Genomic DNA, 14,046 nt, shown 5'->3' on the forward strand with positions numbered 1-14,046 from the left:
TGCATTTTCAGTGTGAGAAATGCAATTTGCATTTCCGTCACAAAAGCCAGCTGCGCTTGCACCTCCGACAGAAGCACGGAGCGATCACCAACACCAAGATCCAGTACCGCATGTCTACGGCGGACATGCCCACGGACCTGACCAAGACATGCTGAGGACGTACGTGTGTGCACACGTGCCACTTGACCATGGCATTCAAAAAGACCCTGACTTTGTACAATCATCCAAAATTGTAGTGCCACACTGTGTTAATGTGACGAGGGGGAAAAAATGTACGGGCAGTCGGTGCCATCCTAAACGGGTTTCGTCCACATGTGAACATAGAACCACAAACGGTTTCTTGTAGTCACTTTATTGTTTATATTTACATATAGATGTAAAGAAATGTTGGGAGTGTTTATAAGCTTTGAGTTACATAAAGCTTTATTTTGTTGAAAAAGAGGACGGAATGTAAAACAATGAAATCCAGTTTTTGAGAATATAGTATTTTATATCAAAGAGCTTACTTTTCAGAAAGTATATGGGGGAATTTTGATCGAAGGGCGGTATATTTTGGGAATATCTGGGTGTGTAAAGAATTGTGTAAACTATAGAAAAAAAAGGTTTTATATGCCAACGCCTGAGTACACCATGTAGAATGACCTTCCTCATGGGGAAAAAAAATAGAAAACCCAACTGTGTCGAAAATGTTTGATATCCAAATTGTCTCCTGTTATATACTCAAGAAATGATAGCTGCTCTACTAAGAGGACAAATGCATGGGGTTGGCAACTACTGGCGGCGTTGGGTCACATATATATAAAATGAGTGACATAATGTGTAATTATATCCCTTGGATTGCTCTCTGCTGGCAGAATCAATCTGAAAACATTAAGGGCCCTATCTTGGCGATCAGAAACGGGTGGTCAATGTTATAGACATTAAAGGTGTGGCCAGTCCATGTTCACTATTTTAATGATGTGATTTTGTGATCAAACGCTGGGCGCCAAGCGCAAAAGGGTTGTTCTTATGTCTCTTAATCAGAATGACATCTGTCATTCCCTTTAACAGCAAGCAGCGCAACTTCAAACAGCACATTGGTATTTTGATTAGTCAGCGGCGCATTTGAAGGAATCTGCTTGCATGCGAGACCATATAGAACAGGGATTCCACTAAATCTTGCTTTACTAAAACCTGTTTGTGACTAGCAGAGTATAGCCTACATGCATCTGCACTCGCCTATTATTTGAACTCATAGGCAAAGTGAAACTAACATCACTGTGATCTCATAGTTAACGACAAAACAGTTCTACACAGTTAATTACTTTCACTATTAACTGACAAGGGGTTACCATTGAAAACATAGCCTGAAAAAAGCAACACTTAACCCAATAATGTTCGAAAGACTGAATAAAAATCCTAAAGGATATTTATCCTGCAGAGGAGTTGCTGCTTACATGTGGTGACGGTGCGTCTTCAGCTGTGCTTTATATGTATCTTTCGCTATAGGCCAAGGTTTTCTTGGTCAATGATGTAATGATTTTTAGAGGGTGTAAGATAGCGATTTTTGGATCATGCGCCAGACCACACCTTATGTCGTTAATTGCCACACACCTGGGCGCAAGGTTTAATAAAAGTGGAGCGCATGGCGAAAAATTGCACGATAGGGCCCTTTATGTTAAAATATGCATTTAAAAAATGGTACTGCTTTGGTATGACCAAGAAGATATTTTGCTTCAAATGTATTTGTATAGAAATGTGTTAGTTTTTTGTTTTTGTTTCTTTTTGCAAGTGAAGGTTTACAGTTTTGTCCTTGTACTAGAGGCTTAAGTAAAAGATATTAAAAACAGGTACTGTCCAGTTCTGTTGTTTTTGTACATACACTGTGTACTCCAGGTGCCTTCTTTCTGTGGTGACTGAATTCTTTTGCATTCAGCCCAGTTCTATTAAGGTACTACTAAAGGACAACACTTGTCCTGTTTTTGTTGTTTGTTTGTCTGTTTATGTTTATTTTTTCCAGTGTGTATATTTTTAAACTGCTTTTCACCAACTTTGAAAACATGCAAATTCATCATTGCTCGAGCTGTACATCTTGGACTGGATTTGGGATTGGGCTTTTTAAAAAAAGAAAAAACCTGCATTAAGCTTATTGTACAATATAGATGTATGAATGTAAAATAAATGTATTGGATTTCTATGTATCAAACCAGAGTATACTGTATTTGCCCATGTAAATATAGATGGATTTAGATACACCTCACATTTGAACCACATATTGTGCTTTGGCAAAAGTAATATTACACATAAAAAGATGGTGGTCAACAGTTATGACACATTCTTGCTCACCCTAAAATAACAACAGTGCACTTGATAAAAAAAAAAAAGTGAAAATTGAAGAGAGAAACTGCGATGCCAGTATACTGTGATAACAGTACACAGATGATTGTGTCCACAATATACACAGATCAGAGTGCAGTACAGTCTTACCTGACTCTCAAGACATAATTAAGGCTCTCCAGGATTTGGAAATATTATATTTTTTTTAGGAATTCCCGCTCAGGAAATTATAATAATAATAATAAAAAAAAAAAAAAAAGTACATCCCTGCAATTTTAACCACAAGTTCAGAATTTGGCCAGCAATAATCTGGCATTTGGAGTGAAAAATAAACACCTGCAGTGACACACTGGGTGCGTTGGCAGTGTGGCGGCTGCATTACCTGTTGGTCTTCATGCAGCACCCATATTAACAGGCGAGAGCAGACACAGGGCCCAGGCCTGGCTCAAGCTATTGGTGAAAATCTACACACAATGTGTGTGCGTTTGGGCTCAGCTTTGGTTGTCCTGGAGATGTACACTTTAAGAGGACAAGTTTGAATGAATATGACTTCACATCAAAAATATTACGAATGCGTTCGCCAAAATATTGGTAGGAAACATTTTGTCATCCCAAAATGTTAGTATGGAGTGGACATAACTATGCAAATTACATATGCAAACCTACACCTTGACACACACAATACACTCCCTCTCTCACACTAACCCACTCACTCCACATGGTTACTTGCTCACCCACTCTTACAAGTTTGCCTGTTTTTGGAAGAACTTTGGAACAACTGGCAGTGATGTGTATGTGTCCTCTAAAGCTGGTACACAAGGCATCTTTCTGAGCAATGTTGCGAGGCACTGTTCCTGAGTATTGTTGTCCTGGCACATTCCCTTTAATATTGGGCAGTTTATTTTTTATTGAGAACTTTAATCATTAGTAGGGAAATTAACATGATCATTCAATCGGTTGTCCTGCTCAAAAGGTTGCTCCATGTATCACCTAAAGCAATATTAAGCATTCTGGGCATGCATTGACAATGTCAGAGACTACATTCTCCATATTCAGTGTACCATGAGTTTGAAGTTGTTCTTTTAAGGTAATAGAATTGCATTGGTTTGCTTACTTTCTGTGGCTCTCAATAGGTTAGTTTGGTTGCCTATTGGTGACGTTTTAAGTACCTCTATTACAGTATAGATTACGAGATGTAACAGGCAGGTCAGCATAGTTGATCTGTTGACTGTTTGTAGATGCCATGTCTTGTAGGCAGATAAAAGGTGTTGCTCTCAAACACTGTCCAGTGTCAGTGTACTGATGAAGAAATACATTAATTAGACAGATATGGAAGGTTTGAAAAGTATAAAAATAGTATTTTTAGTATTTTAAATATTTTTATTTTGATACATGGTGTGGCAACATCATTTTGTAGTTTATTTTGATACACATAAAATTAGGGCATTTGGCATTTTACTTTAAAATATATTGATGTATTTTTGCCCTTTATTGGTTCAGGGTACCAATAGACCAAACAGCACTAGGGCTTTTATTTAATATAATTCATTCTCCGACTACTGTGTATTACAGTCTAAGAGCTCGCAAAAATAATATGCACTGCCTTCACGGTAGCCTGCAACTGATTTCCCCTACAAACTGCACAACGGTCTGCAAATGACAAAATGACACAGTATGCCATACCGTGCTGTTGCATTAAGTAAGGATTACATTCTTAAAGTAAACTTTGTTTAACAGTCTAAAGGTTCTTTAACACAAGGTCCATTAATTGCTCTGAGTAATTAATTTACTGAGCGTTAGAAACATACCAGTCAGTAAACAGCTTTTGTAGCATTTAATCTGCTTTTCCAAGGGAAATTGAGTTGGCATAAGAGACTCATTACTAGCCTGCCTGAGGGACTCAGTTGTGAAACATAATTCACGTCATAACTAAGATTTTTACACAATACTTGGTAATTGCTCGCAGGGGCGGTTTTAGCTTACTACGTTTGGGTTGGCTGGTAGAAATTTTGGGTGGGCAGCATAGCAAAGCGGTCAAATTGGATCAAAATGGACATAAACACAAACACAGAAAAATCAGGAGGCCTACCTAGTTTGAGTTGCTGCAGCCAGGGATAGGCAGCATTTAATACATGTATTTAAAATAAGTATTTCAAATACAAAAAAGTATGTTGTCATTTGTATTTTATTTTGTTGATGAAAATGGCTTTGAATTTTGTATCAAAATACTTTATAGGTGTGTATTTTTGTAGTTGTAGTGACATCATAAAAGTGCAAAACAATGAATGCAGCTTCTGATTGGTGCGGACTTGTAATTTGCCCAGAGTTGTTGTGATCAGAACATTGAGATTCAGGAAGATGATCCAGTGCAAGATGAGTAACGTGTACGTTGCTCACACACACCAACCTCAAGTTTGGAACCAGTTGGAACCGGAACACTTGGAACCGGTTATGTGGTTGCCCTGCAACAAGTTGCCCCATGTCTCGCTTAAAGCAACACGATGAAAAAATAATTTAATTAATAATTTACCCAGACCCTTTGTGTATCATAATATTGATAATCATATAATCGGAACACATGGAACTTACAAAATAGCTTTGTGCCCCCAGTCTGACAAGCAGGTCTGTGACCAGCGCCGACATGGCTGCAGGACCAGATGGCTGCTTGCCTGCGCTGGATTCTCTCCACCCCCCACTCCCTCCCCTGTTGCAAGCCGTGTGTTTTTCATGCTGTAAAGTGTACCGACTATGTGCTTATGATGCTGAGGTGCTTTTCCCTGTTCCCACACTACTCCCCATAGGAGCATAGTCTGGGGGCTGTTTTTTTCTCCTCCCCTCTCCTCATGTTATGCTGTATTTTCTCCATGTACTGCATTTCGTTGTCTCTGTACAATGACAATAAAGTTGAATCTAATTTAATCTAATCTAACTCACAAAATAGACTTGATCAAGCTATCTTCTCTTTAAATCTAAAGAATATTGGGATACAATTACTAAATGTGTGGCCCATTTGAGCTGACCGTGGTGGCCCATGATGCGATTTCTGCTAAAATGGGCCGTCAAGTTAGATGGAATTTTTTTGTTACAACAACCACGTTTCTCTGAATTTTAACCACAAGTTGACGCAATTAATACAGAGCTTTCATTACTTCATTCAATTCAGAAGATTATATGAACCTTATTTTAGTGAAATGTATTTCTCATCTGAATTCACTCACCTTTCAAATGTTCCTGCCACTGTCCATATAAGGTAAAGCCCCACTGACCTTGATATCCTCAGACCAATCTAACAGTCAAAGCAAGTATCATTGTAGCAATAATTAAAATTTCTTGAACTGTGATTGGTTGTTAGAATGTAAAGACAACTCCAACCTTATCTGGCCCATTTTAGCTGATAGCCCAATTTACCTGAGTTCACCCCAGTGACGGACTGGATGGTCTGGCATTTGGGCATATGCCAGAATGACCGCGGCCCCTCGTGGGCCGGCATGCTTGTCGGGTTTGCGATGCCCACTTATCGTAAAGACGGTTTTACATTATCTCTCAGCCCTCTATCAAGCATCAATAGTGTTGCTTGACTTCGATAAAGCCATTTATCTTTAACTCCCTTTTCCTCCTTTATAGTTGGAAACTGATCAGTATTTATACCAGACATGAGTCTCTATACAGTCATGGTGACCCTCAATATTTACATCAGTCTACATTCTTTTGTAACCTTATTCAATCAAATGATTTAAAAGTGCATTGTTTGAAATTGAAATACAATAAATATGCTGCCTGTATCTTTTATTTTATTATTGGTTTACAAAAGTTAGGCTACATGAAGCAATGACTTCTGGGAATTTCAAAACCGAATGCGTCTACTTCCTTCAGCACGGGGAATTGCCGATCTAGCATGCCTTGATCCTCGGAATTTTCCCCTTATAAAAGCTAATAAACTGCACCCAAATGCACTTCGAAACATAAGAGAATGTCTGCTTAAATTTAGTGAAGGTGCTACGGTTGAAAATCTACAGTCGGAATTGACACATCTCGCCACGCACTGGGACAGCCTGAAAAAGTCTCCTCAGTCAAAGGGTCGGACTTTGATGATGCCGCGGAGATATAGGAAGATACAGAAATAAACCTGGTGAGAAAGAAATGTGCTACCTGCAAGAATTGTGCAATCTGTTGCTATTTCCTTCTCCAGAAGTTAAACCTCTTTACCTGTGCCTACAACTTAGCCTGGGTGCCATTCCGAACTTAGTCCCGCCCCACGGGAAGTTCGGTCTGGCATTGCTCCATTGTGTGGCAAGTATACGTTAGACCGGCACATCCGGGAACTTGACTCGTGACAAACGTTCCCGCCCCTTTCGGGGGGAAAACAAACAACCCCTCTCATTAACTCCAACGCAAATTAGGGTCAATAAACGTAATTCGTACAGAAATCGCAGGAGTAAATAATAACAAAAAATACCACAAATCAATATGACCACTCAATACATAACCACTTTGCCGGTCGTTGACCGTGAAAGATACCTACAAAAGCTTAATTCAATTAATATAAAAACATGTCCCTTCAGTCTCCCGAGTAGGCTACGAAGTGGTGCAACAACCCCACTCAGTGACCAGAAGTGTCATACGGTCTTCTCTTCTTATGGCTTGTAGCCATAATTTTCTTCTGTCAGGATTTTTTTTGAGGACATGGTAGGCAAAAGAAACTCAGGAGGGTTCTTAGCTGTGTGGTTGGTACATGTCTACCGGTTCACTCTGGCTTGTTCTGAGGGAATGTTTTCCCCTCAAAAGGGGCATGGCGCAAACAACCTGCTCTGTGTGACGCGGGTCCGGTTGTAAGTATGCTCGCCCTAAATCGGGCGGACCAATCAAATCAGGCTTTACGATGATGGACAGGTTCTGGGAAATTCTTGGATTCTGCCATAGACCTCAATGTTAAAAAGAGAGCCGATCACTGCATAAATGTGCGTTGGCGTGTACTGCTACCCTATTTGCATAAATTTCCAGGGACAGGAAATTGCCTCTCATGAAGGATCTTCGTAATCAACCATCTTTGCTCATATTCTGACTAGAATTTGAGTATGACAACGTCAGGCTACCTACAACTATATATGGTTAGCAAATTAATTCCTACCAACACGGTCATGTACTCAAGTGCCATGTAAACAGAGTTTTTCCACTCTTAAATTCATCAAGAATCGCCTAAGGACACGATTGTCACAGGATAATTTGGAGGCCTTTATGCTGATGGCGACAGAGAAAGAGGTCCTATAATGAACTTGGATGCTGATGACGTGATGGAGCTTGCTCTTCTCCGCAACCCTGTCTATCACACCTTGTTAACTGCATGACGTTAATTAAGACACGTTTGTGGAGCGGCTGCTCTGATGGGTTTCCCCTTTATCAACAAAACTACATTCGCGCGCAGCCGTGGGGCAGAAGACGCTTGGTGCCACAACGTAATAAACTTGACTTAAATAGTCGGCTGCTGTAAGCTACAATCGGAATTTTTATATACCCCTGGTCCCCTGTTGTCTCAATGATAATAGCATCTCATTTCAGGCTATATTTCAGAGTTTGCCGTTCATTTGCATCAACATCGTATTTTGTCATTTTTGGCGAAGACATGCATTCCTTTAGGGATATTGAACATATTGAACATTCTCTAACCATCGTGATTTCGAATTGGTGCAGTTTTCAGCACAAAAACACATTTTGTTCTTTTCATGGAGAGCACTGTTCTATGCTGTTCTATGGTGCTTTCTGCCTCTTGCGCACGCATGTTTTCGTGACGTTACATAGAAATCCATGTATTCTAGGCTATTCTTTTTTCATTTTCATATTTCATATTGCATTCATTTTTTTGGAGTTGTGCATTGATATATCCATGTTCTTGGTTCAGTCTTTATGCATATTAAAGTTAGAGTTAATCACCAATGGTGCTACAAACGTGTCATGTCCGTGCATGTGAAGTTATATCTGTGTGTTGCGAGCACATGCATGCGCGTCCCCGTGTGGGCCGCTGGTTGGTGAAAATGCCAGGGCCGTTTTTTAATCCCAGTCCGTCACTGGTTCACCCTATACGTGGTTGTCCTGCAACATTGCTCAATCTGGGCATGCATCGACGTTGTAAGACACTTTGTACTGCTTGACAAGTTCAGTTTTGACTTTGAGTGCATCTCTGTACAGCATTTAGGATCTAGATGCAACAGGCAAGTTAGCATATTGATCTATTGATTGTTTGCAGGTACATGTCTCAAAGGCAGAAAAAAGCTGTTGCTCTCAAGCATTGTCCACTTAAATCAACAGAGTCAGTGTACTGATGAAAAAATAAATTAAATTGAAAGATATGGAAAAACAGTATTTTTAGTACTTTCAAAATACAAAAACACAGTATTTTATTCTGATACATGTGGCTATGAATTTTGCTGTCTATTTTGAATTTTGATACACTTAAAATTAGGGTAGATATTTAATTAAAAAAACAAAAACATTTTGATGTATTTTTGCCCATCCTTGCCAATAGCTAGAGTAGCCAGGCAGCTATAGTGCTACACTCTGGGAGCCTATTTAAAACCATGCCCTCCATAGTATAGCACTGTAGCTGCCTGGCTTTTCTAACTGTTGGCTGCAGCAACTTGAGCTAGGTAGCACAGATTGTTTTCGGGGGATTTCTCATACCAACAGAACTCAGTGACTTTGTGAAACAAAGATCTATGTGAAAAAAAGCCAGAATTTTCCTTTAACCCTTAGATGCATAAGTGGGGTCAAAAATTATTGGTCATTTTAAATTTGTATTGTTTAATCTTCCATGTATTCCTCAAATAGGCTGTCTGACATGAGGCCATTTGGATTTGTATCTAATAAGTAATTGCATTTTTTGTATCAGTACCACATTTTTCCATACGTGGGGTTAAAAATGAAATTTCAAAAGGTTAACCCTAGGAACCTTTGAATTTTATCAACTGTGACTATCAGATATACATTTACTGATGTATTATTAACAACTTTTCATAACATATCAATGTAGGTGTCATAGAAAATTACAAAAAACTGCATGTTGCCCTGAGGCAATATTGAACCATAACGGATTTGCATATGGCCATGCAAAATATACTAAATAGGGAAGGACCTGTATATGTAAAGAACATGCATTTGTTTTATTAAGTTTTATAGAATGCCATCACTACAGTTGAGTATGTGCCCTGATTATCATACCAACATCCAAGGTTTTTTGGTGTTGCGGTGAAGCTGCAGACTTGCTACCCTGTAGCCCCAAGTTTGAGGCCTGACTGATTCCTCTATTTGCTATAGGCCTACCCCCTGTGTTTCTCTTTTGAGACAAATTGCTTACTAAACTTTGAAAAAGTCAGGTGCAGGTCTCAGAGGGAAAGTGGATGTTGTAATGTGTGTGTGCATCAGTACGCATGAGTATGCATGGGTGTAAGTGTGCAAACCCATAGATGTGTGTGTGTGTGGTTGTGTGTGTATACTGTACCTGAGAATGTTTGGGGAGATTTATGGAGCTTTTAACTAGTAAATAACAGTGATTTTGATGTTTTCATATGATAATTTGTATTATTATTATAACTTTATAACTGTAAAATATTGATTTTCATTCTGCAATGGTACAATGTTGCCTGGGGGCAAAAACTGTTATGTATAATTTTTGATGTATGATACTTGTAATGCATTGAAAACCAGATAAATATTTTTGTGTTAGTGTTCTGTTATAAGGATAGGTGTTTTAAATTAATAAGTTAGCTTTAATTCTTAAAAATAGGAATTATTTCACTTTTACCATTATGGTACAATGTTGCCATGAGGCAACACATCTTAAAAATATATAAAAATTAAAAACATTCTAAATGTTTTTATTATTATTATTCATCATCATCATCATCATCATCGTATTTAACCAAAATTAAAGAAATGTTTTAAGTTTACAGCATAAAACGCATTCATTCTAATTGAGGTAATTTTTGACCCCACTCATAGAAGAGTGTAGGTGTTGGTAGGTCATCTAAGGGTTAAGGAGGGAGGTTTAGCCTACCCAACACACATACAGGCCTACTGCACAGCTATGTACCAGCTAGCTACCATTACACTCAACACCAACTCATCTACATCCATGCTGGGTCTGAGACGCTCGTCCAGTCTTAACAACATCGAATTGAGAGATTGACTCGCATATCTGAACTTTCTACTAAGTGTCAAACAGTGTACTTTACACCCAGTAATCCTCATCTTAGGACTGGTCAAATCATAGGATTGGTTTCCATTACATTACATTACATTTGGCTGACGCATTTTTAACCAAAGCGACTAACAACATGGCAAACAGTTTAAGTTTTAAAGCAATTCTCTCAACCATTATAGGACAATTTAAAAAAGGTAGAGTACAGTAAGAATAAGTGCATCAGTGAGTACTGATTATAAACAGTTGAGTGTCAGTTCTAGACAGGGGGTAAGTGCTAGGATCAGCAAGAGTAGGCCTAGTTGTAAGTAGTGCTATGAGAGGAGATGTTCTCTGAAGAGCTGGGTCTTCAGGAATTTTTGAAGATGAAGAGGGATGTCCCTGCCCTTGTAGAAACTGGCAGTGCATTCCACCAACGAGGAACAACAGATGAGAAAAGTTTGAATTGGCCTGAGCGTACCGGTGGCAGAGCTAGACGTTGTTCGTCTGAGGAGTGCAACGGTCTGGAGGTAGCATATGTCTGCAATCCGAGATCCGTGCTGAAACCAAGGGGTCATCAGGTGGAAAGGACAGATAGAGCTGTGTGTAGTCTGCATAGCAGTGGTATGAGAAGCCATGCGAACAGATAATCTGTCCCAAGGAGGTGGTGTAGATAGCAAAGAGAAGGGAGGCCAGCACTGAGCCCTGGGGGACCCCTGTGGTGAGATAGTGAGGTGCAGATAGCGGTCCAAGCCATGATGCGTTAAACAAGCGTCCTGTGAGGTAGGATTCAAACTAGGAGAGAGCAGAGCCGGAGATTCTCATGTTAGAGAGTATAGAGAGAAGGATTAACCGTGTCAAAGGCAGCCATTAAGACAAGCAGAATGAGTACTAATGACCGAGCGGTCGCCCTGGCTTCCTTTAAGGCTTCTGTTACAGACAGCAGCGCCGTTTCGGTAGTGGCCGCTTTTGAACCCAGACTGATTTGGATCCAGGAGGTTGTTATGTGAAAGGAATTCAGAGACCTGTTTGGAGATTGCTTGTTCAATAACTTTGGATAGGAAAGGCAGGAGTGAGATAGTTCTCGACTTGAGCAGGATTGAGAGAAGTTTTCTTAGTAACGGTGTCACCCAGGCTTCTGGAAATGTTAGAGGTTAGCAAAGCATTGATCACATGTGTGATAGCTGGTACGATGGTCGGGCTGATGGACTGAAGTAGGCTCGTAGGTATAGGGTCCAACGGGCATGTGGTAGGACGGCTACATGTCAGGAGTCTAGATACTTCCCTCTCAGAGGCGCAAATGCTGAAAAATGTTCCAGCAACCCCCAGAGGTAGTAGGAGTGCAGTGTCCCACTGTGTCCATTTCCATTGTGTGTTCTGCCACTGCACACTCAAATGGCCATGACAGACACAGGTGTTCAGAGAATAGAATAGAAACTTTAATTGCCACACAGCAATGAGGAGATGCTGGCCTGATCTTATGCAGTCCACTGGATGTGTGCAAGATCAGGGTCGTCTCTGATACAGTCTGTATTGGAAGTCAGTGGCTTGTGTACACTACGCTGCACATCTGGAGATCAGATCACCACCCTGACCATGTACTTCAAGAAAAAAAAAGAAAGACCTCAATTGGATGGAATATGATAGCTTTATTTTAGGAATGTTATATATTTACATAAATTAAAAGGAAGGCAGAAGGGCAATAAAAGACAGCCCTTGTATTGGCATTTCTCTGAATCATTCATTCAGTGTCTAGAAATTCTACAGCAACTGTTTCATTGAGGTTCTCAGGCCCAAGCCGCCAGTGTTTTTCTTTCTTAGTAGATATCTGAGGAACGACAAAAAAAAAAAAAAAAAAAAAAAAAAAATCTTTTAAAGCTTTGTTTTTATTTCCAATAGGATTCCCTGGTAACTGCAAAAGAGAGCTAATGCTTGTACCTCGTCATCAGACTCTTCAAGTGTCAAGTTAAGTAGAGTGGAGCTGTTAACGTGGCATACCTCAACAGCACTTGGGTCTACGGAGAACTAAGGGATGGATGGAACACTCTGTTACATAACAGCATGTGACAACACTTCAAGTCTTTGCCTCACAGGAACGCATGTAAGACTGTTGAAAGGGGAATATTGTTACATTGGGGGGGAGGAATATGTCCTGCGTGACCGACACACTGGGACATGCTGGGCCTTGATTAGGCCTAATTATTGGAGCAGTGCACGGCACCCACCTACCTCCTCCTCAGAGAACTGCTCTCGACCAGGCTTGCACAGAGCGCTGAAGCTTTTCCTCACGGTTTTGTCCTGTAAGAGAAAACCACCACAGCAAGTTTACTGGATTGAACAGTCCCATAAGGAAGCAATGCTGATTGCTGCTGTCAAACTATTTTCTCATGTGTTTTAACTTTTGTGTATAAAAATGCTAATTTCTTTGAGAAAGTGGAATGCCACCAGTGAGTGATTTACATAGGATTTCTATCTTTATCACCATAGCCTACTCACCATATCCTTGTTGACAAGAAACATACAAACACTCTTTATCCTTCAAGTGTTTGCCTGGAGAATGACAGTTAGGCTACGTATGTTTGCACTACACACAAAAAAATTGAGCGCATCTCTCTTACTAGCAGTTTAAGTTAGGATAATATGCACAAAACATGCAGAGCACAGACATTAGAAAGCTAGATATCATATTGTCTGTTGAGTTCTATTAGGTGGCATAGGCTAAACACCTATAATGGGCAACACTGGACGGCAATCAGACACCTGTCCTGATGTCCAATCAGAGACACCTGTGTCTCCATTGGCTTCCAGTGATCGTTGCCCCCACCATGATGGTGGCGCTACTTACGTAGGCTAAGTTCTGGAGCCCAATGCGGTATTTAGCTTCAATATATATGATGCAGAGCGCAACAGTTCTCCTTCCAAACAAACAAATCTGGTCCTGATAAAGCAGCTAGCTCCTTATTGGTTAATAATGTGCCAGGCTTCACAGAGGCCAATAATACACTGCAATACTATACTTTAACCAGCAGGTGGCAGTGTTTCTCCACATTCCTTTTAAGATAATTGATACCATGCTGAGTTCATTGAACACTAAATTAACAAATTGCATTGCTGTGTGGTGGCTTGAGCTGACATGCAGCTCAGCTCTGGAATCAATTTCCAGATGTCATCAGGTGCTCCAATCATAGCAAGGTGCTTTTAGTTAACTGATATAACTAGAAAATGTAATTTCGAGGAAATTACCAGTGCATGAAAATATAAACATACTGTATATTAACATAAAATGCCAAACAAACTTTTATTTGGAAACAGTTGGCAGGAGTCATAGTTGATAACAACTGACAGTTGAAATGGCTGAACAGTTAAATAGTTAAATTATTTAATAGTGAATTATTGTAGTGAGGACATTTATTTTGAAACAGTTGTGGGCAGAGGAAATAGTAGTTTTAAGAGAGCCAGATTGTATGCATAAAGCCTGAGACAGAGTATATAATTTAAAAAATTAGATAGTGTGGAGATAGTGTTGAATGGATGTTGATAGGCAGATTGTTTAATGGATG

The 14,046-nt window shown here is 39.8% G+C and overlaps 1 protein-coding gene across 5 annotated transcripts in view; it reads left to right on the top strand.

Moving 5' to 3' along the window:
- bcl6aa (BCL6A transcription repressor a) overlaps window positions 1-946 on the top strand; it is a 28,758-nt gene extending 27,812 nt beyond the window's left edge. For all 5 annotated transcript variants that reach the window (XM_048252264.1, XM_048252265.1, XM_048252268.1 and 2 more), the window contains one exon: window positions 12-946. In XM_048252264.1, coding sequence (XP_048108221.1) covers window positions 12-155 — 144 coding nt within the window. In that variant the 3' untranslated portion in view covers window positions 156-946. The remainder of the gene's footprint in view (window positions 1-11) is intronic.
- The last annotated feature ends 13,100 nt before the right edge of the window (window positions 947-14,046 follow it).

This window comes from Alosa alosa, chromosome 9, assembly GCF_017589495.1.
Source record: "Alosa alosa isolate M-15738 ecotype Scorff River chromosome 9, AALO_Geno_1.1, whole genome shotgun sequence".
NCBI lineage: Eukaryota > Metazoa > Chordata > Actinopteri > Clupeiformes > Clupeidae > Alosa > Alosa alosa.